General features: G+C 40.0%; 1 protein-coding gene across 3 annotated transcripts in view; it reads left to right on the top strand.

Annotated features, from left to right (window-relative positions):
* Nucleotides 1-11,843: 11,843 nt before the first annotated feature.
* Nucleotides 11,844-26,935, top strand: part of zbbx (zinc finger, B-box domain containing) — a 53,537-nt gene continuing 38,445 nt past the window's right edge. For 2 of the 3 annotated variants that reach the window (XM_020600456.1, XM_020600454.1), the window contains exons 1-7: nt 11,844-12,057; nt 12,984-13,117; nt 13,597-13,710; nt 21,048-21,150; nt 22,006-22,060; nt 22,746-22,861; nt 26,690-26,785. In XM_020600456.1, coding sequence (XP_020456112.1) covers nt 13,053-13,117; nt 13,597-13,710; nt 21,048-21,150; nt 22,006-22,060; nt 22,746-22,861; nt 26,690-26,785 — 549 coding nt within the window. In that variant the 5' untranslated portion in view covers nt 11,844-12,057; nt 12,984-13,052. The remainder of the gene's footprint in view (nt 12,058-12,983; nt 13,118-13,596; nt 13,711-21,047; nt 21,151-22,005; nt 22,061-22,745; nt 22,862-26,689; nt 26,786-26,935) is intronic. The other variant, XM_020600455.1, reaches the window with a different exon arrangement.

Below are 26,935 nucleotides of genomic sequence, written 5' to 3'. Positions count from 1 at the left end.
GAAAATGGGAGTGAAATGAGGGAATGATGCGAGGAAGTCAATTTTTATCATGCTACAGGCTATTGACCCCATCCTAATATATTATGTACAGGAACCGTAGCATAATGAATGACCATCATTCAAATCAGGCTTATGTGGTGTGTGGTTGTCCCCTTGAGAGGAGTAATGTTGTGTCTGAGTATGTCCATTCATGCGCCATGCTTAGTACTGTAAATTAGAACAGGATAGTGATTAAAAGACAGGCACCCAAAACACAAGCTTTAAATGAAAACCATCCATCAGCACGCTGTAGAACTATGTCCAGGGTAAGCATGGCTGGAGTATTTTTTGTACATACTTGTGTGTCTGTGCATTTGTATCGGGACTGAATCAGTGCAAGAGGAACGTTTGAGCAGGAAGATGCATGCCATCAGAATGCTAAGCAGCCGTTTTAAACAGTCTTAATATTGAAAAGGTGTGGGGCAATAAATTCACTGTGCTCTGCTGTCCTGAGCTACGGCGGCTGCTGATCCTCCTGCTGATCAGCAGGTACACACACACTGTGGTTGTAAATACCGATGCCCTCACTCGTCAAAACAGGTTCCTTTTCCACTTTATCTACCAAAGTCTGTCCAAATGTGGGAGAGGGAGCGGGGAGAGGAAGATGAAGGGAAGTGAGGTGAAGACAGGTTTAGACTGAGAAAAAGGACTGCTGTAAAATGGAAAAGGGAAATCGAAAGAAATGGCAGATGGCAGACAACAAAGATGAGAAGAACAAAGAAGAAGAAGACAACGATGCAACAGGCTCAGTAGATGAAGAGTGGGTGGGGAAATAGAAGTCAAGGAGATGTGAAAGTGTAGAGGCCAGACAGAAAGGGGAAAAGCAAAATTGCAGATAAACAGCAAGTGAGATACAGTATAGGGACTAGGGTGGTGAGATGAACAGGCAGACAATATGAATAGTAAAGAGGATGAAGAGCGATGCTTCATGTCCACCTGAAATTCTCTGGCAAGACTGATAACTGATATATACTTCATCTGTATGTTTAGAGAAGACACAGCAGCTGTCATGTGATTTTCCTATCCTAATGAAGAAATTAACATGCAGAAACTGTTTTCTTGTCAACCGGTGCAGCTGCTCAATTGGCCAGCTGAAGAAAATCAAAAATTTAAAGGTTTCAAAGTTGGAACCTCAACAGTTGGAACCTAAAGTGCTTGATGTTGATCTCTATCCTGCTCAGATCACTGGAAATCTGTGTCTATTAACCCTGACAACTCCCAGAATGAACAGGTAAGGGTGCATGTATGGAAGATCAAGTACATTCTTTGCACACACAAGCACTCCAGCAGTAAAGGCCCTGTGCCATCTATAGGCACATCAGAATGAAGAATGCAGCATTAATATTCAGATATTATTAGTATTCTGGTGCCATAGCCACTGCACGGCCACAATGAGCTCCTCAAAGCAATTGTGTTTGTGAGTACTTTAACATACTTGTAAGTCACTGATATTTAAAAGCCTATTATGTGTGTGCACATGTCTTTATTACATTGTGTGGACTAATTTTTAATCATTGCTATCGCTGTGAGGACATTTTAGCCGACTTCAAAGTTTTTTAGGGATAACACTTTTATGGTTCAGGTGAGATCGGGTTTAGGCTAGGGTAAAGTTTATGGTAAAGGGCTAGGGAATGCATTAAGTCAATGATTGCCCTCACAGCTATAGTAAGAAACAACTGTGTCTGTGTGTGTGTGTGAGAGAGAAGTTGTAAAGTCCACATTTTCTTTTCTGAGTGTTAAAAAACCCTTTCACTAAACCACTTTACAGTGGAAATCTATAGAACAGCAAATCTGAAAATGGAGAATAGCTCAAGTGCTGCAAATATGCGCGCGCGCACACACACACACACACACACCTAAACCGCTGCAGGCTGGTGGCTTAACTTTTTCCATTTGCTGTAGGCTCTGGCCACACAGACGCTCACTTGGGTTTTTGCTCAGAATGTGCTGTGACAGTTTGGCCCTGTGGCCACATCCCCTTGGCTGATATTCTCTAATAATCTCCCTCCCCTTTCCATTCAACCTCTAACTGGCAACATGTGTGAAACATGAAAGTATTACAGTCTGTGTGTAGATTTAAAAGGAAAGAGCTTGTTGTGTTATGGAACCCACAGTAAGACAAATCAAAAATAGACAACATTCACAGATTTGAGCTGGAATTTTAATTTTTTATGTGAGTGGAATATTGAAGCCCTCTGCCTGCCTGCAGTGTATATCTTCTACAACCTCTCCTCACCTCCTGGTTGAAGTGTTTTAAATTCTGGGCAAGCCTTCAGATCTCTCTCTCTCTCTCTTTTTATATAGTACATCTCTCACTCTCTTTCTTTCTTTGTTATCACCTCCTTCCTGTGCTCTTACTCTCCTCCATGTCCTCTTTCTTTCCCCCACATCCTGTCTATCATTGCTGCCTTCCTCAGCTTAAGTCATCTCCCTCTTTACTATGTCCCGCTTGTTCTCTTTCATCTTCCATCCATCCTTTGAATCTACTCTCCAGCTGCTGCTTGTTTCATTCTCTCTGTTCCTATTAGTCCTCCCTCCATTCCTCTTTTCCCCCCATCCGTGTATCTGTAGCCCCCTCTTTCTTTCTCGCGTATGTGCGCTCTTGCTCTCTCTTTCTCTCTCTGTCCCCCTCCATCACTCCCTCACTCGTTGTCTGTTCTTCCATGAAATTAAAGTGCTCTAAGCTGCTGTTTAATCAGAACCTGTTTTGGGAAAGTGCTGCAATGACAGAAACGTTCTATTCCAAGTGTCTGTGTATGCATGCATGCATGTATGTATGTATGTATGTATGTATGTATGTATGTGTGTGTTAATGACCGTAAATGGCAGAAAGATGCATGTCTCTGAATTTCTCCATGTGTGTTTTTAAATATGTGTGTGCATATTTATGGCACTTAATCCATAAATAATCAGTACTAGCAGGTGGTGTGGCTGATACAGGGATGATTAACTAAATATCAGGATTGTTTACTGTTGGGGGCTGGATAAATAAACACAGATCAACAAAGCTAATTAAATACCATTTGCCACCACAAAACAGTAGTTAATGCCTCAGTGTTTGACATGGCGGAGGTGGAAAAAGGAAGAAGCCCTTGCATGGCACAAGGGAGCGGGTGAAAAAGACTACTTTGCTGAATGCACTGAAATGCTCCTGCACAAAATTTTCCCAGTGACAAACATTTTCTTAGTTTCTTAAAGAAATAGTTTCATTTTTGGTAACTATTCACCTTTTTTTTCTCAGAGTTTGAGTGTGCTACAACGCATAGAAAAGCACTATACAAGTATAAGACCATTTACCATTAGACTATCTTAACAAAGACAGTGGAATTGGGGGAACCCAGCTACAATACCTTCGCTATCCAAAGTAGAAGTGAATATAAAAATCTACTAAACAGCACATGTGCTGTACTTTATTTGTAGCTGCAAATAGATTGCTGTAGTGGTGAGTCCTAAAACCCAGAACTAAGTTAGCATTTTTGCACTTTTTGTTCTCTTGTCCTGAAGTCTAGGTTTTTTTTTTAATGGATTATTGGTTAGACGCCTGAAACAAGGTTTGTGGTTAACAAGAGGCCTATACATTTTTGTGTTTTGTTCTATGAAATAAAATACAGTATCTAAATAAATACCCCAGTTGTGATTTTTGTAGCTTTTATGTGTCTTAAAAAAGGGTGGTTGCTAACGAGTGGCTAAATGAGACTACAGAGGTTGTCTTTTATCACACCGAACACATAGAGTAATCTATTCACTAGTCCACCTTTACAGTCTCGTTATGTTTAAACTTGTGCACTTGTGATCTATTGTAACTAGCTGACACAGCCATGATCACTAGTTGGATGAGGGAGAGGCTGAGATGAGGTTACTCTAAGAGGAAAGGATTTTGTAGAAGAGAAATCAAATTACAAGTTGGAAGCTGTGGTGGTGATCTTGAAGTTATGGGACTGTGACATAGTTTGTTTATAGCCTAACAATCGCCTGTTACTTCTGGCAATTGTATTTAGGCTTCAAAAATCATAAAAGTGGTGTTCATTTGTGAAGATTATCTTGCTGAATAAAATGTGCCACAAAGCTTATTTCCACAACAATCCAAAAGCCTATGGAAAAAGTCCATGGGATTTTTATAGATGGAACCAGGGTGATGCTAACTTACGGGCTGGCCTACAAAAAAACGACAACAGCAAAAAACATCATCACTATGGCAATCTATATTTCTTGGCGAGCAACAGGCAGCTGGAAGAATAAGCTGGTTTTTGTCAAGTTATTACACTACATTAATCTTACATTTCAGTTTGTGTGAGAAATAAAGAAGGACCTATAAAGTGTTCATTTTGAGTTTTAGGTACACTACTGTGTAGGTGGAATTTGGAACTAGCTAGACTGGTTGTTGCCCCTCTGCTTCCAGTCTTTATGGTGAGCTAATCATATCTAATCTAATCATTTTCTGGCTCTAGCTACATGCTTGATGCACGGTGGTATTGGGCTTCTTCTCTAGTTCTTAACAGAAATTCAGATAATGTCCAAAATGTTGGACTGTTTCTTCAACAAAACAGGAATTCAGATGAATTTGAGACAAAAGACCAAACTAATGCTAATGCTAAACTAGCGCAATTTTAAAATAGAAGGTGTTGTGTTTCGTTGTGATGATGTGGATTTAGGTTTAAACTTTATGTTACTTTCCACATTTTTTTAATTTTAATTTGATTTTATTCCACAATCTGAATATATTTTTCTTTGTCTACAGTGCATGCTCTAGTAAAATCTGCAAGCTTCTAAATGTACCCTCCTGTACATACCTGCTCTTATCATACTCACAGAGGTGACAGTATGTGAAATGACAATGCAAACGGTTACGTTCGCACAAAAACCTAACTGGCAGGTGCAAACATTTATAGCTGATACAGATAAACAGACATAGGTACAGTGTTTGTCACACACTTGTTATGTACAGGAGCTGCACACAGTTATACATTACATTAGTAACTGAGGTTTAGCACAAAAGTTAAAACAGACATAATTAATTTTCTGCTCTTCTTGCACACATTTTGTGATTTTATTAAATTCTGGACATGTCTTTATACTGCTGCACTTGTAAATTATGCAAATTTGTCAATATGTAATTTGTAAACTATTCTGACATATTAATGGCAACAAAGACATATCATTTGTGACAATCATATTCCCAGAAGTGTGAGAGCATTTCCTGGGTATGGAAATGCCCCCCCCCCCTCCATACTGTATGTAGAATCCAAGTGAAAGCTGTGGACACAACAGTCATTCTTCAGGCCTTAGCTGTCATTATTGTGGTGCTATAAATCCAGGAAAACTTCCTCATATAACCTCTAGATGGCAGTATAGATACATCTCAGTGAGGGACTACAGGGATTGTGTTCTTATATAGAGGTGTGTGCGTCTGCAAAAATCATGTGTGTGTGAGTGAGAAAGCAAGAGAAGGCACAGAAAAAAAAAATCCTAAGGTATTGTAGTTTTATTTTACAAGTACTCCTACACATTGTTTTAGAATTGGAGACAGTGGAGTGAAAATTGTCTATTCTAAATCTTGTTCATGCCACCATTTGTCTCTATATTCCATGGCAGAACAATAGGCTGATGTGATCAAACTGTATCAGCTTGTTCCCTGGTTATTAAATGTCATATCTGACCCAGATTCCTGTGTAGCAGTTACTGTCACATTCACTAGCTTTCCTAGATTTGCATTTATGGGGTAAAATAAAAGAAGAAATGACACAGTGCATCATTTTATTTCACACACCTTTAACAAGGCAGTTAGTGTTGCTATAAAACCTTCCACCCAAGCTAACAATTCCAATTCATCATTATCCAATAGAGGACTGTGGTCTACTGTATCCTCAGTACATTCTCTTTCTTGTCTTTTCAGGCACCTTCCCTTTTTGTCACTTGTCAGACCATTTCAGCCAAATGCTTCAGATCATTTTAAATCATTACATTTTTCTCTTGCTTTTTCTTTGACAGTGAGTCACCTCTTCAAGCTTTCACTGCCTCAGACATTCAAAGACTTTCTTTCTTTCCCGTTGCTTTAATTTCACAGTCTCCCGTCTGTCTATTTAATCATCAGGATCGTCGGAATCACCGCCTGCCATCAACCAGTCTTAACTGTCAAATAGTCTTCCGAGGTTTGTTTGATGTTCGTGATATCAGTGTGTGCACTTTTTCGGTGTGTAACTGTATATGTGAGTGCCTGCAGGTGTGACACAGATTCATCAGCTTATACTCCACATGATGAAAAGCCACTTATATGTGTTCCCAAGTACCCCTCCCCCTCTGCCACATTCATCTTTCACGCTCATCAATCGCTCCTTCCTTCCCATACTCAACCTCTCAATTTCTCACTTGGCCTTTGCATCCAGTCCTCTGGCCCCTCGTCCCTCTGCCAGAGCTCTCATTACCTTTCGGTCTCTTTCTCAGTTACATCCGGCAACTGGCCGGCCATCCTTACCTGATACCTTGATATCCTCCTCGCTCTCTTCTTTCTTTCATTCATGTTGCAACTCTCTCTATTGCTTATTCCTGCTCACTCCACTTTTATTTTTCTTCTCTAATGTTCTATTTACCTTTCAATCCATACAGGCAAGACTCTTGTTCTCTGTTTTTTCCTTCAGCCTCTGTTGCTATCTCCATAGTCTGTTTGTTTTTGGCTGTCTTTTGTTCCTTTCTCTGTCACTCGTACAGTATCTCAAATGTCAGTCTCATTTATGGCTTTCCATTGTCTATTAGTTTACAGCCAAAGTCATATATTTTACCCTTTTTCTGAAAGTCACTCTCCATCTTGTTCAGTTTTCACTTTTCATTTCTTTATTTGTTTATGGCTCCTTTTATTCAGTTCTGTTTATTTCTCTAACTCAGTTTTCTTCTATTCAAATGCTAGTAAGGCAAAACACACACAAATACAGTATATCAGTGTGAACACCATGGCTAATCACACACCCTGTGGGACCTTCAGCTTTTTTTTAAAGACATCATTAGGAGAGTTGGTATACTGGACTTTCTTCATAACGTCAAGAATCCGGACAAGTATTCCCGTCTATGTTCTTGTCCCACTGTGACCTATTGTGAAGGTACTGATCCTCATTCTCTTTGCTTGTTGCTTTACCTCCTTGTTATCTGGCTCACATCTTTTGGACAGGCATGTCCATTGGGTACCTCTCTTCACAGTCCTGGTCTGAGAAAGGCTTTTCAGTGTTGAGATCCTCTGTGAGAGGAAATCTAATTATTTTCAGTGGATAGGACCTGCTGTTGTTGAATGTTCCACATGGCAGTGAGAGTTAATTATGTTTGCAGCCCTCAAAACAGTTATTGCCAAAAGTTAGCAATATCTCAGATTTTAACAAGGAGAGCTGTAATAGAAGTGGACATTCGGTGCAGAGCAACAATACAGTAAAGTTTTATAGTAAACAGAAACTCCAGACCCCACTTTTAATAGGGTGAATGTCATTGAAAGTTGGTGTGCAATCTTAAAACGAACCCTTGCTTTTGGACATTGCAGTTTAACTGTAATTAATATTCAATTGTTTAATTTTTTTTGTATATAGTGGGGGGGGGGGGTTTGGCCTACTTCTGTAGACTCTAGGAACCACATGTAGACCTGCACTGTGAGCAAAGTGCTCTGTTAGGATGATAAGGCACTATGATCTCTTTAAGATACGACGGAGCCTTGTCATTAGGAGAAGGATTTTAAATTATTAGGACATCCTGATAGCAAAGAGTTACAGTAGCCCAGTCGGGGAGTAAACAAATGCATGGACCCGTTTTTCAGCATCACTTTCAGACAGGATCAGAGAACCACCCTGAAATAACAGTTTGAGCTGTATTTCCTCACAGGAGTATAAATTGCATACGCGTTAAACATAAAATTACAACCTAAGGGAGGCAACAGAGGATCTCAGGACTTAGAAGCATGACAGGTCTCATCACAGCTGATTTACCAGCTAGAACTTCACATCCCTCTATCCACGTGGGGACCAGCCGAGGGAACGCCTCACGCACTCATTGTTTACGAGTCCAGGTTTTTCCACTTATTGATTAGACCTCTTCTCAGGGTTGTGTGGTCGTATATCGAGTGTACTTGATTAATATATTCCTCACTTGTCTGCTGTACCTGTACCAGTAGGGCAACTTACACATTTATCATTTTTTATTAGTACGTTAACTTTGGTGACCTCACTTAGTTTCAAGCGGCCAACTTCAGCCTGAAATGTAATTAACTGAAATAAATGAAAACCGCTCTATAGGCTTAACGATATCAGCATTGTACTGACAGCTCATCAGCCCCATGTCTTTCCAGAATCGTTGTCCCTTTTATGCTGGATAATCCATGAAAATCTCCATCAACTGATGTCTTCACTGAAAGTAGTGGAAATGAATACTGCTCAGAGTGAGACCTCTGGTTTACCTAGAGTATCTGGAAGATTTTAAATGGAACTCTTCAACTTAAACATCACAAATGAAATTGTATTCACCCCACAGACCATGTTGTCCTGTTATAACAAAAAACAAACAAACAAAAAAAGCTCAAATGGAAACTATAAAAAAATGTGAAGTTGATGTCACACCATGTTGAATTTTGAGTAAATGCACTGTGTTTGGAGCAGCACACTCATTATCCATCATAGATATATACACTACATACATCTATAAGTAAATTTTTAAAAATAAATACTATCCCATACAGCTACATATGGCATGCTTCAACCACGTCCAAACGTTCACTTCAGCGTTCAGTGTGAGCACAGACAGGACAGAAACTGAGTCATCTACAGTGTTTGTAATATCTGCTGACAGGAGCTAGCTAGCATTAGCCCCTTGAACCGAGAGTGTCACTTTCTGACAGGATCTCCAGGTCTGCTCCGAGTTAGCTACAGTCAGCTAAGGTTATCCGTCCTAAATTACCACAGACAGTTAGTATAGATCTAAATGATTTAAGAAACTCTTTAGCCTAACATAACAAGAATGTATGCAGGTAAATACAGCCTACACCTCCAAAAATGTCCCAACATTCAACACATGGTGATATATCTTCGCGTTCTCTGTACTGTTGACGAAGACTTTGTTTCTGGGAGTAAAAATCTACAGTATATGAAGTATGTGGACTCTGGCATTGACATACTGAAATGGAATCCATTTATCATGAATGCTATTAATTACATCTGTGATTTTCTACTGTCTTAATATCTTTCTGCTGTAGAAAACGCCTTTTGTACTGGAGCGAGGCAGAAATCTCAGAAATGATTTTTTTTTTTTTAATTTTCAATATCAGGGCTTTATTAGGAAGCTTGTGACTTAAAGATGGCTATATTACAGTGTGTGTTACTATTAATAAGTATTTTAGGATGCACACCACACTAAGCTGTGATGGCTGTGACATTCTCATCTCTCCTCAGCTCCATCTTTTTAAAATTTTACCTTAAAAATTCAAATGCATAACTTCTCTTTCTTCAGATATCCTCTGTTCAGAAATGTCTTATTTTTTCCTGTCTATGAAGTAGTTTGCTATTTAGTTGTCTTAAAGCCTAAAATCAGATAAGTACTGCTCTCACTTTTAATTTTTCTGCATTTTGTATTTCTTTCTTCCTACTTTACCTTTTCATGTCTTTGTGTTAGTATGATTTTACTTTCCAGCACCACTGATTCTCTTTAATGTTTCAATTAAGTGGAAGTTGATTTCATTTGACATTAATTAATATGTCTAATTCTCTTTCCACTGCAGAGCAATTAAGTTTGATTTTGGAAAGATAAGCTCTGGTCACTTTGTGACTGCTCTACCCTACATTTTGTGTGAGATGCAGCACAGGAGCTCAGTGGTTACCACTGCCGCCATGATCAAAGTAAGAAGGTCCTGAAACATAATCGAGCTGTTTCTCTGTTAATGTTCTTCCCATCTTTCTGTTTATTGCTGTGGTTCCCCTTCCTATCCACAGTGCAAAGACACTCAGATCAGGTGAACTAGAAGATTAAAATTGCCTATATAAATGTGTTTGCCTGGTGTTAATCCTATGATGGACTGGTGACCTGCTTCCATGCAATTTGCACATGCAGGGATAGTCTCTATCCCCCTGTGACTCTCAACAGGGATAAGTAGGTATAGAAGATGGATGGATAAAAGCTCCCAACCACCCTTTTCAAGGTTATTTAACAATTTCTCCATTATTTTGTCAACATACTCCCAGGATTATCTACAACCCCCCATGCATACCAAGAGTCACAAAACCAGCATTGAATAGAGTCTGGCTGACTATTTTCTCTCTCCTTTCTTTCTTTCTGTCCCTGTTGCTGCCACTCTGTCATCGCTAAAAGGTTTCCGACCACTGCCACACAGTCAATATATATCCAGCAGGAGGCTGCAAAGGAAGGTTTAACCCAGCAGATGACATTCAGTACAGTGCCATAATCATTGCCTCCTAATGAATTAAATAGCCCTGACATTTCACAGTGCAGCGCTTGTCCTTTTCCTGCAATTGTTCTGCTGTTGTATTCCTCCTTTCATGCATTCTGTCGTGCTCGTACTTATTCGTTCTCTTGCTTGGCTTTTCTGTGTGCCTTCTAGCCTCTTGCTATTCCCCTCTCTACCTTCATCCTTCATATATATCCCTCACCACCTCCTCTGTTATACCTTCTCCTTCTGCTCTCACTTCTTCTCACTTGTCCACTCATCGGTATGCTACATGTCCAGCTGTCTATGCAGGCAGAGCTCAGAGAGAGAGAGAGCGAGAGAGGAAGGGTAAGCGGGAGATATTCACTGTTTAGCTGCAGAGACAGAATCCAGCTGGCGGGTCATGACCCTAAATGACTATCCATACTCACACACACACAGGTGTGTTCAATAAATCATATACCTGCATTTGCCTGATGGCAAGAGCAATGGGTCTTACGCCAACAATGTAGGAGGAGAGAGAGTTTGACAAAAGAAGAGAGAGAGAGAAAGAAGCAGAATCAACATTTAAGCAATGCATCTGCCATTATTTCAGTATATTTACAATGGAGCATTCTTTAGTCTGATACATACTATTGAACCTGAACTTCTTCCATGTTTTGTTCTATTTATATGAACATATACAACATGATCATACAACAAATGAATATGTTGCAAGGGTTAATGTTACAGCAATAGCCTACAGTATGATAAATTAAATATTCAAACAGAATCTATAATTTTTTTACTGATAAGAATGTTTTGTCATATTTTCTTCTCTATGTATTTTGCCTGTCTCTCTGAACTGAGATTTCTTTTTGCTTGTATACATGGTGTATTTTTAGGTAATAAACAGGACAAACACTCCTGAGGACACACATACACACCCTACCTCTCACTTTGTCTTATCAAATTCTTTCCAGTACATTTATCTTATGGGGCTAATGGGAAATGATTTTGCTTCTGATCTCTAATGCTTGTCAGCATGAAAGATCTAAACACCAATCGTCTTGCATGACTGAAGACAAGTCTAAACTCTGGTGAAAAAAAAAAGTGTTCAAAGCTCTAATCAGAGCTATAAAGTTTATCTTTATGCTGTGAGGATTTTAATTAGAAAGGAATTCCCGCTGCCCATGATTACTGAGGCAATAGGGGACTTGATATTTTTGAACCCAATGTTTATTCCCTGAACAGAGAAAGGCATACTGTAATAATTCTTTTAAAAAGTTGGAGCTTTCTCAACAATTTCAGGCAGGGATAAGTTGACAACAAACACACAAGGTGTAACAAAAACCATCTCCAGCTGCGGGGATATCGCGAGAGAGAGAGAGAGAGAGAGAGAGAGAGAGAGAGAGAGCGCGAGAGAAAGGCAGCGGTTACCATAGTAACAGAGCCCAACACAAATACTCGGCACAGGGACTCGAACGTGCCGCCAGTGAAAACATCGAATAATAAAATATAGATTGTGAAATAGTGAAATATTCCTTTTAAACTAATGACATTAAAGCACCGAAAAGTGAAAGCCTGATTATACCATCACACGTTGGCAAACCAAGGAGAGTAACAGAGACAAAAAGGTGAGTTCAATAGCCTAGTCCCAACAGTCTGTAACTTAATGGGCTTTAACGCTATGTTAGCACTACTAAGTTAGCTTCATGTTTTACACTGTAGCTATTGTAGCTTTTCAGTTAAATTCTTGCTCACCTCACCTTCTCAACCAGTGCTTCCAAAACACGAGGGAAGCACACCTAATTTTGCCAGCAGAGCTGGTTTCTTGACCCGAAGTCACTGTGTTGAAGCTGTAAGTGCTGCTATCAAGAAGAACTATAGCTTCAGCATGTGCAAGTGCCTGTCACTTCAATGGTTGACCCCTAGCACCGCGGACATTTCTACTTGTCATGGCAGGAAAAATAAGATAAATAATATTGAACAAGGCTGCATCCTATTTAGTTTTGCTCAGGTATTGTGCATGGCGTCTTATAGCTCGAAGATATAAACGAGCCATTGTTAATGTTACTTTTAGGCCACCTGTACGTTTTATTCTATGGCCTCTGTGAAATCTGCGGTTTTTATTTTAGTCAAGTGCTGTTGTAGAGTCTGGTGGGCAAAACAATAAGGTAAAATGTGAGAGGCCTTTGTTAAGAGATCCCCCTCCTTGACTATAGCTTACAGTAGATAGCATCGTTTTGCTATCAGCTGAGTTGGCTGCAGATGTGACCACCTTGCTGTTATAAAAATATTTTATATCAAACCCACTGACTAATTTCCTTAATGGTTTTAATGCCTCAAAGAGTTGCCATCAATTTGTCAAATGTACAAGTCAATGCATACTATTTAAACACACAGGGCTGGTTGTTTTAACTGCTTTTCATACAGTTGAGCAAATCTGTCCCTGCTGTTTTGCTCATTTCTTTTCAGCTGTATTAATTTGCAGCAGTGTGTGATTTAGTCCAGGCCCAGCATGAGAGCCAGTTTTATGCTGTTATGTTGGTGTTTATTGCAGAAGGCACTCATTTTATAAAGAACAGAGGACTACGCAGGAGGAATACCTGAGCCCCCAGAAAGAAGAGACATGAATTTAAATGATTTTATGGTGCTTCCTAACAACACAGCCAAATCTGTGAAGCTCAATGTCAGGTAAGATGAGATAAGATCAATGATGTGTTTTAAGGCATATGGTAGAAGTCCAATGGGGTCACTTGGCTGTCATACTATGTCTATCTGTTCCCATTTAAACTCTGTCCAGAGAATGTGTATTTCAGAAAGTAGAGTTTTAGGCAAGATAAACCTTGTGACCTAGATTCCAATAGTGTAATTTTCAGTGCAGTGCATTTTTCTTCATAATGCCCAATGTAAAATTGAGTTCAATCTTCTACTGTAGTTTCTCATTTGCCAGCAGGTAATTGACTGAATTGACGTGTGGCTTGGTGGCGCCCTGATCCAGTGACTAATTGATTAAAGTATTGATCAGTCATAGCAACAGGGATCTGCCAGGGCAGCAGTTGATTTGAACTTATTTACGAAATCCTGGTTGTCCAGTCTGACAGTGTAAGGTAATTTAGGTATATGACTGATTGTTATTGAGTGATTACATAAATGCATGTGTGTTTTCATAGGAACCTGCAAGAACTGCAGATGGAGACTGTGACTCTGGCTCAGGACAGCATAAAGATGGAGGAGAAACTGCAACAGCTGAAAGAGAGCATGAGTAAAGAGAAGGCGGAGAGAGGGTGAGTGTCAGTGTTACAGTTAGTGTACTAGAAAAGGAAGATATAGAAGAGGGAGAGGAGGATAAAATGTCAGACTTAAGTGGAAAGATGAGAATGGAAATACAACAGCAGGCAGAAGGGGATGAGAGGAGTGCTGAGTGAGAGAGAAAGAGAGGAGAGTGCAAAAATATGTGCAGGATGGGCTACAGCAGCTGTAACAGAAAACACACAAGGGGGAGATTCACACTCCTGAATCAAGTTTCAACTTCAGTACTTCAATACCGCTCAGATAATTTTCCTGCTCCTTGTGTTGTGGTTTGACTTTTGTGAGAATTTATGTAGTAAAGCCCTCTAGCGACAGGGCTCTAAGGATAGAGCTGTCCATCTGTTGGCCTGTCTGGCTGTCCAACACTTTAACTCAGATCTGCAGGCCTGACTGTTTCAGCAGCACGTGCCAATTTGTCATATTTTTCAGTTTACTTAAGAGTTTTATTTTAAAAATAAAGAATATGTTAAGTTGGTCCTGTTATCTCTTGCTCTTACTTGTATAAAATCTTTTCAACTGACTCTACTACTTTCCACTTGAGTTTTTTTCAAACCTAAAATTATACTACTTTTTCTTTGTAAGCTATAATTAAATAGGTACTTGTCCAAGACAAAAAAAAAAAAAATCATGGAAGGTGTAACCAAATGAAACTGACTGAAGAGTTGTGATGACCTGTAACACCCACACAAATAAAAATGGCAGCTCATATTGAGAATTTTTTATTTAGCCTTGTGTAGGAAATTAGATGTTAAATCACAAGGCTGGATGACAGCACCAACATTTAACATGTTAGGGTTGCAACACTTTGGAATGAGAACATGCAGTCAAAAATAAACTAGCGGTAAGTGACAGATGGGGAGAGATGAAAAGACACACAGGGAATCCAGGAATTACAAGGGATCAGAAAAGACAGAATGGTAAGAAGGAGAACTGAAAGGAGAAGATGACTGCTGAGAGAAAGTCTATACAGGAAGAATGAATACAGTAACTGAAATAAAAGGCTTGAAATATAAATGAACAGTACAACAGATGTACAGTGTACAACAGATGTACATCAAGTCACACATGCAGTGGGGAACAGTGCATGTGACTAATGGGGAGACAGAAGGCAGTGAGGCTGTCACACCTTAGAATTTTGATTTTAATGTGGGACCCAAGTGCAAACAATGAAGCAAGAGGGATGTAGTGAAAGGAAACAGGGCTTTACTATGGACAACTAAGACAAGGCAGGTGAATACTGTGGCAGCTTGCAGACAAAAACTCAACACAGAGCACACAGGTAACCTTGGGCTGGGAGACCTTCAGGCTTAACACAAAACATACAAAAGAAAACGTGGGCAGAAATTAAACTAAGGCTGCAAACAATAATAACTCACTCACAGGTAAGGAACACAACTATGTGAGTAAGAAAATGGCAAAGATGAGAACCGGTAGTCTCCAGCGCAGCAGGATAGATGAGCAGTACAAAACACAGAGCAAACAATAACCAGATTCAGAGAGTAAACAAGAGTCACAACTAAGGTAACACGACACTGGGAAGGGATGACTGAACAGAAACCAGAAGAGTAATGCACCCAAACATACTGTATAAGATTTCCAGTAGAACACAGTCAAGCAAAGTCACGGTCACAGGTGGATTTATTTCTTCCCTTAAAGGCCGGGTCTGCATCTCACGATGCTGTGCAAACTGATCATAAGCAATAAAACCAGACTTTTGTTCTGTTTTTATTCTCACTTATCAAAGACCAATTATAAGTGTCTGAAACTATGTCATATGTGGTCACTACAGCCAGAGACAGTTGTAGCAGTCAGGCAGTGAAGTGTGAGTATGAAAATGATGTGAATAATGTGCTATAGCCTTCACCGTCACCAGATCTCAACTCAGTTGATCACCTATGGACCATTTTGGAACTACATGTTAGACAGTGTCTCCACCACCATCATCAAAACAACAAACAAGGGAATATCTTTTTGAAGAATGGTGTTCACCCCTCCAGTAGAGTTCAATGTCAAGGTGAATCGAAGCTGTTCTGGTGGTCCAACACCTTCCTAAGTCATTTTATGCTTTTTTTATTTTGGGTTTTCCTTTCATTTGTCACCCGCCTGTATGTCAGAAATGCATTGACTGTCATAAGGTCATATTTACTCTAGCTGATTTATGGGCATCATTCATGAACTGAGTTATGGAAAAAGGTTGTCACACTAAGAGATAAACACAGTTGTACATATCTGGTGAAAAATTATTAAAACCTTGGGTCTCACATCATTTGTAAGTACAGTGGGGCAGCATTCATATAGTGTACAGGAACATCAAAACACATGCTACAGTGCCACAAATTAATAGTGGCCTATTACTATTTTGTGTCTGACTGTCTGTGTGTAAGGCTATTAAAAATGTAAAAATCTTACATGCACATTTTCACATTAATTTAAAAAAATAATGGATAGCTTACTCACATACATAAATACAACGTTATTTATTTGCTCTCTTCATTTCATTACAGAGTATGTTCCTGGCCCGTTATTATGACTATTACCAAACAAATTCACATTGAGGGGAGTGAATAGGAAATTAATTTTCAGAACGAAAACAAACGCTGGTTGTTAATGTGATTGTTTCATTCGCCATTCCCAGTTCACCTCATTTCATTTCATTTTCGTAATACACTGACTCTGAGTTGTGTTACCAAATGCGAAGCTATGGAGAACAGTATAAGCACATAGCTCGGGGACACATGTATATTACAAAGAGACTCTTTCAGATAACAACCAGAATAAGGCACACACAGACACATTTACAGACAGCACAGCCAATTACAACATCAGTGATTTAGAGCTGAGGTATGATGAGAGGCTCTTTCTACATGATGTATTTCTGTTGCTTCAAATTCATACATCATTACAAACAAGGAATGCATACTGTAGATTATAATTGTAGGTTGGTTAATTTATTGCTATAGGAGATGTGTTTTGTGTTGCGTGTATGTGTGTCCCTGTATATGAGTACTACTCAGTGAAGGCCTAGTCTTAATTAAGAAGCTATACATCAGTATGAGGAGAGGGCCATCTTGTCCAGGCTGCACAAACGATAAGCACATAAACACAGTGTTTCTTGTCACACTGAAATACGGCAACATTTACCGCTCCACCAACCCAGAGAAACGACAAGGTGTGTGTATTTTTGATATTAGTCCTCCATAAATAATAGCAATTGCATTTGTGTGTATTTTGAACACTTTGCAGGTTACAGAGGGAACTACGTGTTTTTGGTTATGCCTGTCTTCTGCTCCTTAATCTGTAAAGAAAAGTCCACTGCTTAAGCCCCGTGTTTTTGAAGTATTACAGTGTATATACGCAAAGACTTTACATTTGTGTGTGATTCATAGAAAAGCTGCCCACTCACTGACAAGTAAAAAGGTTTTAGCACAGCTTCTGTGGTTTAGAAAGGAAAACGAGTTAACCTTTCTCAGCAGACAGGCCATTGTTGATTAATAATGATCTGTTGATTTGCTTTCATGTGCAGTGGTGTCACTAATCAGTCTTGACTGTGCAGTAGAATGTTTTTAACACCTTTTTCATTTCTAGTGCTGGGTACAGATAAAAAGGGGAAGCTGGGACTCACAGATAGTACCACAAGTCTGTTGAGATGGGTCAGAAGATGACGTTATATTTAACTACCGCCTTTCAAATTTAACATAGTTTTATGAAATCAGTTTTTCAAAACCCAGTTTGTGTTGTTGTTAGAGGATGGAGGCGAAAAGTTTGTAGGAGATGTAAAGCTGAAAACTCACAAATTGGGTTTAAGAAGAGCAGTCGAGGATAGGGGGTAAAATACAGCAGATACGCTCCCTATCAGGTTTTTATGCCTCTGGCCATGGCGATAGCCACGGCTGGAGGCGTTTTTGGGCTGTCCGTCCATCTGTCCAGCCCATTCTTGTGAACGCGATATCTCAGGAAGGCTTTGAGGGAATTTTTTTAAATTTGGCACAAGTGTCCAGTTGGACGTAAGGATAAACTGAGATTTTTGTGGTCAAACATTAAAGGTCAAGGTCAATGACCTCATGCATATCTATTTCTGTCAATTGACTATTTGGGGGTGGCATACAACCACGAAGCAGCAACTCTAGTTATGTTTGAACTCCACATTAATGTACCTGCAATTCCCTACTACCTTTAAAGCCGTGCTCAGGGATGCAGGAGTGCCTTACGTGTGAAACCCAGTTTAACAGTTTGAATCAGTTGATTGGTTCACCTCTAATAAAAACGAGGGAGCAACTTCTCATCAGTTCCTCTCTGACTGACATGGGAGAAAGCAGACAAGGACGAGGGTTTGGTGGTTAATCATGTGTTCTAGTTTCTTCCCCCGCCAGTCTCTTCCTCTCAGAACATGGGAGTGTATCTTTGACAAGTCTTTACTCTAGATCTTCAAACTGTGATTTATGCTTAGGCTGTACAGTGCACTGTGTGTCTGTCTTATGCACAACGGTTTTTTTTTCTCTCTGCTTGTCTCTTAGATTGCAGAGCTCCCAGAGTAGATGAATTGGTCACCTTTGTCTTAAAATGGGCTACTAGACGCACACGCACACACACACACACACACACACACACACACACACAATCGCACTCTTATGTATACACCCAAAGAATAGGTGGATGAATTCAGTTTGCTGAGAGGAGGTGTGGTACAATCAGTTTGTGAAGAATACACAGGCGATAATACAGCCAGACTGGCGGCTTGGGGGCAAACACAGTATATTGTTCTCTGTTTTGGTCTGCCCGAATCGCATATTTAATGCAGCTTTGTCTTTAGGCCTAGACAGCTTACAGATGCTAGCTCTGGCGTTATCTAAAAGTGCCACTGAGGTTCCCTTTATCCTGCTTCCTTTGCACTACATTTGTTTATAGCTTCCTTCATTACAGTTTGTGTTTTATCTTCTGTATAGGTGTAGTTTGAGTCTTAGCCCCCCTTTCAGGCTGTATGTGACCTGACACTGCTCGTGCTTGACTAAAACAGGTTAACTTTTGTGTTTATATAGTTCCACGTTTGAGTCTTTCACGCCTTTGAGAAGTTCCTCTCCTGTCTCAACCTTCTCTGTTTCGGCCCCGTCTTCTCGTCTTGAGCTGGGAGAGAGGGTATAGACGTTTGGTTTGGCATTTGACTTCAAAGTGTGTGCATTTTTTATGTGATAGAGATGTCAACAGGTCCTCCTTTTGGGTGAAATGGGCCAATTATTGTAAATGTAGCTAAGAGCTGTGTGTATGTCTCTTTGTTAGGCAGGCTCGTCGGTGCTGTTTACAGGTGGTGCGTGCCTTGGCCTAAAATTGAATTGCTTGAAGTTTCTCCTTTCTTTGCAATATATTTGTATATCAATTGAGATATGAACTTGTTTTAAGCTAGTGTGAACTTATACTCCTCACTGTTTTTTTCTCACTTTGATAAAGAAATGTTTTTTTGATGAGCTGGCATTTTGTGTCACATCTGATGATTGTTTATAATATATTTCTTTTCTCTGTTTAACAGGTATAGTCACTGCATGTTGCTGTTATTGCGCTGCTGCGCTGCTTTGTATAGACTGATGTCAAAAAATCTCTCTGTAACACTCACAACAATGCGCACACACACACACACACACACACACAGTTGCAGTAATAGACTGAGGTGGAAGTGTGTGTACAGTATAATTGTGGGTTGTAAGACAGGGGAACACTGACTGTGGCAATGTGTCTGTATGCTTCTAAAAACAACTTAAAGCCATTATTATTTTGAAGTGTGTTTTTTCATGGGTAGGTGCGTAGGTGTAATAGAGTGTGTGTCTGTGTGGATTACTGTAGATAATGAGATCTTTGTTATTGCAAAGTCCACAGAAATACACTAACACGCACTTTATCTCTCCAGCTTGCCTGTCCTGAGGGGACACCCTGTCATCCTGCGCTGACAAGGGTGTGCCTCAACTGTCTCCCCTAGCGACAGTTCAGTTGCCAAGGTGATGTCGCCAGGGTGATTACCTGACACCCATTCTCAGCATCAGCACAGCACAGCAACAGTGTCAGGGGTGTTGGGATCTCTTGCCGTCACATATACACACACGCACACAGAGATGCAGAGAGACACACTCTCACACACACAAATAGATTCTGACTTCCTGTGCCTTAACAGGCTTCCAGCTTGGTCCAAAATAAACTTCTTTCAGAGACAGCCAGACATCACAATAGCATAAATAGCATAAATAATTCAACGACATGAGCATGAATAAGTCATGTCTAAATGAGGATTCCACTCGACTTCTTCACCTTCTGCAGCCGACGGGAGCGTCCGGTGTGAGTCTGTGTGCACACGTGTGTTCATGTTCTAGTTGCATCTGTGTGTGTTTATGTTTGAGTAGATGTAAGTTCTTTAACCTTTCATGTTCTGTTAACATTCAATGGGCATCCACTGTCTGTTTTGAAATGGAGAACCTCCTTTTGGTCTTAGAATGTATAACGTAATGTGAAAATTTAGGCCCATATGAAAAACGTAAATTGGCATAAAATATGTTCCCTGCTTGTTCTGTGTTCTCTTAACAAAGTAAGAAGTATAGATAGATTTAACCCTCTTTTCTATTTAATGGAACAAACTGATTTTCTGAAATTCTTTTTTTTTCCCATTGGTTTAGGCTGAGGGAGTTAGATTTAGTTATGTGGTGCTGTAACACCTATTCCATGCTGATATTATTTTACTATTTCCTTCACATTAGGTCCTTCTTAACTTAAAGCCTGACACTGTTTTTAAAATGCCTTCCCTTTAACCTTAAATACAGTAATATCAAGGTCTAATACAGTTTGAGAGTGATTTTTTTTCTGTTTTTTATTTACTGTGGACATGTAAAGGTGTTTATCTGTTTTGTTCATTCACAGTTTTATACTGTATATAATGTAAGCTGCATGAACAGTTAGACCAAGTACTGTATAATATGAATGTGTCCTAGAAAAATGTTAAAAAATATTTGTGTGTGACTCAGTGTGTTTGTCTGTGTTGCATATTGTTATTAATGAAGAATCTGAGTTGTTTTGTTGTCAGCTCCCATACACAGATCTTCTTATGAAGAATAAATATCAGAGTGACTGTTACATTAAGGATACAGGAAAAAATATGTCTTTATGAAAAAGAATTAAAAATAAGCAAATATAACAAGGAAGAGATGCAGTCACTGCATTGTTTCACTTTTTACAAACTGTAGCTGTTATACTCTTCGATAAGTTATGCTTGTCAATTTCAAATGGGCTGTATTTCAAGAAGAAAAATCTTGATTTCTCTTTTGGCCTCTGTTTTTAGGCACTCAGGAGGTTTTAAATGGAAGTCTGGACACAGCGGTTCGTTAAACAGCAATGCCCTGACAAATAGTGCTAAGAAGAACAAGGAAAACAGACTCCAGAAGGTACAAGAGAAATCTTTCTCTATATCTCTGTATGACAGTGATGTGTATCTGTGCATGTGAGCTCACATTTGTTTTTGTGTCGTCCTGTTTAACATGACACAGTCACGTTAATCTGTGCATTCATACATTTCATTTATGTTAGTACAATTGCATGTGCAATTGATACATGCTGATTATTATTAGAAACTAAAGCGCAGTACTTGTTCACTGATTTCTTAAAATTTGAGAAGCTGGTTCTGGTGTGTCGTGGCATTAAGGGTTGCCTGCACTATATTAGATGCCTTTTCCTGTTTCCATGCATGCACCATGTGCCGACACCCATGAAAATATTAAAAACGTACTACCACTCCTGTGATGTGAGGTACATACAGTAACAGACTTGAGAAACTAGTGCACTGGTTTTCAGGGGAAAACTCTCAACCACCTAATGTGTTTGAGGTTACACAAAAAACTAACTAATTTCCTAAAGTTTACAACTTCCTGGGGTGTAAAAAAGAATAAGCGCGACTGCATTCTCATCATTTCAGTTTGAGCAGAGCCTCTCCCCTGCTGTTACATACCCACTTGGAAGAATGGACAAGTGGGTATGTAACAAGTATAAATTAATTAATTTTATTACACAGATTGAAAATATATACCAAGAAACCCTGTGTTGCAAGTGTTTAGTGCACATTTAAAATTGAAACAATGTAAAAATGCTTATAATGTAATGAACACAGAGTAGTTCACATACAGTTATGCAAACATACAGTATGTACCGATACACATAATCCAAAAGACGACCTGTGCAGGAGTGTTAGGAAGCTAAGCTTACACAACTGTTGCCACTGATTTGTCTCTCCCCTGTCTCGTCAGCAGCTGTCAACAGGCAAAGTGAAGATCCGAGTGCTGAAGAATGAACCACTGACAGGTGAGTAGTTCACTGCCACAACCCAGCTTCTTTTGGGAGTTACCTACACCGTGTAGACATGACGAGGATGCATACTCAATAAGCCCTGGTGCGTTGATACACACGTCTGTAGTGAAATTCTTTTTAACCCTCCATGTGGCGGTTAGCATTCAAAAGCAGCTACAGAGCATCATCCACACTGGTGCAGTTATTTCACTAAGGTTGACACTTTCCATCACAGGGGCCAGACTGAGGAGTTCTCTGTCAGGTTACTCTCTAACCAGTAACCAGCCTTGGCAGAATTATTAAAGTTTTGAATGAACCTGAGGCATAACATTGCATATCAAGATGTGCCAATGTTACATGTTAAAAGCATACAGCAACAGTAAATGCAGCCTTATAAGGACTGTGTTTGGTTGTATAAAAATAATCATAATTATTTCATTTTATTATTTACTATATATTACATTTCACAATAGTGGCAAAATTTTCCAAACAGATATATAAATATGTTAAATGTTGACATTTTGGTTGCACAGAAGCAACAAGTACTTCTGATTCTCATAGACATTGTCCTTTTTCATAGATTGTTATTATATTTAGACTAGTGAGGTAGTCAGTCATATAAATATTTTTAAATGTCAGTGTATGTTAAATGAAACCCATTGCCAAGTGTTAATGCCAGCGAACTTGTTTTTTTTTTTAGCCCCAGTACAGCCACAGCCTCCACCACTGGCACCTACCACTGGTCTTCGGACGACAAGAAAAAACAGGCTCAGGGGAACAGTCTGCGGACAGTGTGAAGTCAAGACAGCTGGAATAGTATGAACACAAACTAACACAAAATACACTCTATGGTTGTAAATGGTCTTATACTTGTTTAGCACTTTTCTATGCACTGCAGCACGCTCAAAAGTGCTTTCACACTATTTGACCATTCACACTCTCAAGCACTCACACGTTCATGCACCAGAAACATCACCAGGAGCAAGAGGGGGTGTCTTGCTCAAGGACACTTCAACATGTGGAGTGGACAAGCCAGGAATCGAACTGCTAAATTTCTGGAGACGACCCACTCTACAGTCTTGTAACTCTGTTGTTGGTGACTTGAATTATTTCCTCTCTGTATAGAGAATAATAACACTCAGCTTTTCCCCCGACCAAAAAAACCAAAAACAAGCACCACCCCAACACATTTTTGAAGGTTTCCAATGAGACAAAAGAAATCAGCTTTTTTGAGGGATCAGATGCTACTAACTGACATTTTACCATCTGTTAATGTTAATGGACTGAGCTCAGATAAAATATTTTTGAGCTTATTTGTAAATTGATACTTTACACAGATAGTGCAAAGTATCAGTGTGAGACACTGATATTGGTTAAAAACACATGGAGCCAAATGACAAATACAGTAGTTGTAGCTAAAATGCAGAATCTTTCACTTTCTCTGTCTCTCTCTCCCCTCCATTGTCTTTTTTCTACTTGTCCATTATTCTCCATCTGTCCATCTTTGTGTCTGGTACTTTACTGTCTGCTCACTGTCTGATTTTCCTATATTTCTGATCTTTCCCTTCCTCCTACGTCAGCTGTAATCTCCCTTTGTGATTCAGATACCTTCTGTTTCCCATCCTTCTTCGCTCTTTCTCCTTGCATTATGTGGTTACTTGTCTTTCCTTCTTTATAACACTTATACATCTTTCCTCCTTTTCCCTTTTTCCCTCTGCACCTGTTGCACCTTTTTTTCACCACTCCCTCAGTCTTGTCTTTTTCTCTCTTCTCTCTGCCTTTCATTCGTCATTCCTCTACTGTCCAATCTGTTGGTCTATGTGTTTGCACTGATAACAGTTTAGCAGAATCCATTTATTGATACTTGAGACCTCTGAGGGCACCATTGTTTATTCTTTGTTGGTCATCATACATTACTGCTTAGTAGGAGGGACTGCGGCCTGCAACTGTATGTGGAAGAAGAGAGACAGGGAGGGAAATGCATGTATAGTGTAGGGCTGTCCTGAATGCCAGTTTTTGGGCTCCAGATATTTGGTGATAACAATCGACGAATGTTCGAATATTCACCGCAGGTGTGTGTGTGTTAATGAGCTGTGCTTCACCTAAAAGTACCTCATTGTCCATTTGGCAGTACTTTGGGTTCCATCCTTCCATCCATCCATCTTCATCCGCTTCATCTGAGACCGGGTCGCGGGGGCAGTAGCCCGAGCAGAGCCTTGTATTTTGGGCAGTGGCCAGGGCCGAGTGCCCTGCCGACCCAAACCTCGGACACCAACTCTGGTTTTTGGGACTTGGAATGTACTTTGGGTTATAAAACAAAAAAGCTAATGAAATTCAAATATTTGAATACTAAAGTTGAAAACTGATCACCTAGCTAACGTACGAAAATCTGAATAGTTGGATATTTGGGTCCAGCCCTAGTATAGTGTGTGTGTATAATGGACTGTGGCAAACCGCAATGAATAATGCATGCTTGATGGCCAGTTGCTGTCAGGACTGCAACTTCTAAATCCTCAGCTAATCATGTGTCACTCCTATCCTATGTCTGACTGCAAAGCCAGCAGAGTTTAGCGCTGAATAGCTGATGCTAACCGTCACCATTTTTCTGCCCCTTTGAGTGCAAGTTTTTGTAAATGCGTCACAGACATTGCATTAAAATGTAATGTGGTAATTTGCTTGATAGCACATTTGATGATGATGGTGCTGAATTGTCCAATGAAGGACCCAGTGCCCCCAGTGCCCTATAGTGATGGGCTTAATGGCAGTGCGTATAGCAGTCTGGGCAAGCACATAGGCTAAATGCACACACACATACATACAGTCCACTCATGCACTCAGACAGGTTTTGGATAGCTTTTGTGCCCTATAATGATGGCAATAATGGAAAGCGTTATGACTCTGTCTCTGCCATTCTGTCTGGAACTGCACTTAAGCACACCAGTGTGCACACACATGCACACACAAAGGCACAACTATATACACATCAGGGGTTGTTTTGTTGTACACCGTGACTCACACATACTGGCACAGGCTTTACCAAAATCACGTGCACACATACACACACACTCCTGGCCTTGTGCTGTATTCCAGAGTCAGCCAGGCAAAGAAAGGACCTCATTTCCTTCTTCCTTCTCTGTAGCACAGGAGAGCACAGTGATATGCCGCTTGCAGCCTGATGGGGATGCCTTGTCCCCAGGGAGTGGCTGTATTTTATTCTCAGGCCTGGGAGGCGAAATGAGGCCCTGCTTTATGGGACCATTAAAGGACAGTGTCGCAGCTGTAGGCTTGCATGTGCATGCGTGCACACACACACACACACACACACACACACACACACACACTCCTAAAAAGAATGAACACTGCGTTACATACAAATGCATTAATTAATAGATGATAAAGATCCAAAAAAGAAGAGAACATAAGAAAGAAGAGGAGTAAAAGGTGCAGAATTAACTGGTGAATCTGTTTGTAGAAGTTTACAGACCCCTGTTGAACCATAATACATTTGTATGGAACAGGGAATTGTTTTGTTTACTGTATTATCTTCTTTTGCTAAATTATCTGTTGCAATAAGCAGTGCAAAAACAGGTGAAGAATTAACAAATATGCAAGTGAGCAAGAAAGGCATTGAGAAGGCAGGTTCAAAGCCATTTGTTCCAGAAATACGTCACACTGTCGGTCCCCCCGCGGATAAGTAGAATTTATGCTTTTTCTTCACAGAGTGCACTAAACTTAACTTTTTGAAATTGACATGAAACTGATGATGAAACCGTGGGCCATGACAAAAATAAGACCTGCATGCCAAATGAAGGGAACCAAATGAATGATGATAGTTTCTATACTGTTTATTGTTTCTTGAATTTTAAGAAGCTTTGGTCCTTTTCCACCTCCCAACCTCTCTTCCATATTTCCTCCCTTCTCATCCGCTGTCTCCACCCCTCCTGACCTCGCCTGTGTGCTCTGTCCACCCAGTCTAGGCCTATCTCCCCAACATGCTGATGCAAGGACTTTTCCACACTAATAAGACCGGATTCTTGCAGATAGAAATGATAATGACGTCCCTTAAGACGCATTCACACATGCACACATATTCACATACACAACACACACACGCCTAGCACAGATGCACTCCCTCCACTCTGTTTCTCTCTCTCTCTCTCTCTTTCTATTTCTCAGTCACACACACACACATACATCCTTGTTTTTGTTACTTAGTGGGTCCCTACATAGACTTACATTCATTTCCAGAGACTTACCCTAACCTTAACCAGAACTTCTACTTGCCTAACCTTAACCCTTAACCTAACACTTAACCAAAGCCTACACTTGCTCTAACCTTACACCCAAACTATGTTGTGGGGACCAGCCTGACTTCATTTCACTATTCATCTCTCCTGTCAAGTTTGTTTGGAAAGGCTGAAATTAGAGGAAAGGAAAAGACATCCGGCTTCAGGTTTAACTTTTTAACAAGTATTACTAAGGTTTCTGCTTCTCACTGCAGATAGTTAGACCCATGTGCACATGCACATACATAATCACTCTTCTTTACTTTTGCTTCTCTAAGGCACATAAACACACAAATCTTCACATATTTGTCACATATTCACACACACACACTGACCTTACTGTGTAATTGTTTTGTAGATGTGTGCTGAATGCACAGAGAACTACTGCGTTGGCTGCTTTGTCAGATTTCACCAGAAGGGGGCACTGCAACTACACAGAATGATCCCCATTCAGGTCAGTGTGGTTCCATGTGCATCAAGCCTCAGTCTCCTCTCCTCTGTGAGTCTCTCTGTATGTTTCCCTCTGTCTCTCTTTTTCTTTCACAGATACTTTCAATAATGTCTCTTCTGATCCTATTCTCTTTCTGCTTCACTCATTATTTTT

Source organism: Monopterus albus, unplaced genomic scaffold (genome assembly GCF_001952655.1).
Source record: "Monopterus albus unplaced genomic scaffold, M_albus_1.0 scaffold46.1, whole genome shotgun sequence".
NCBI classification, from domain to species: domain Eukaryota; kingdom Metazoa; phylum Chordata; class Actinopteri; order Synbranchiformes; family Synbranchidae; genus Monopterus; species Monopterus albus.
This window is presented reverse-complemented; position numbering and strand designations above follow the sequence as displayed.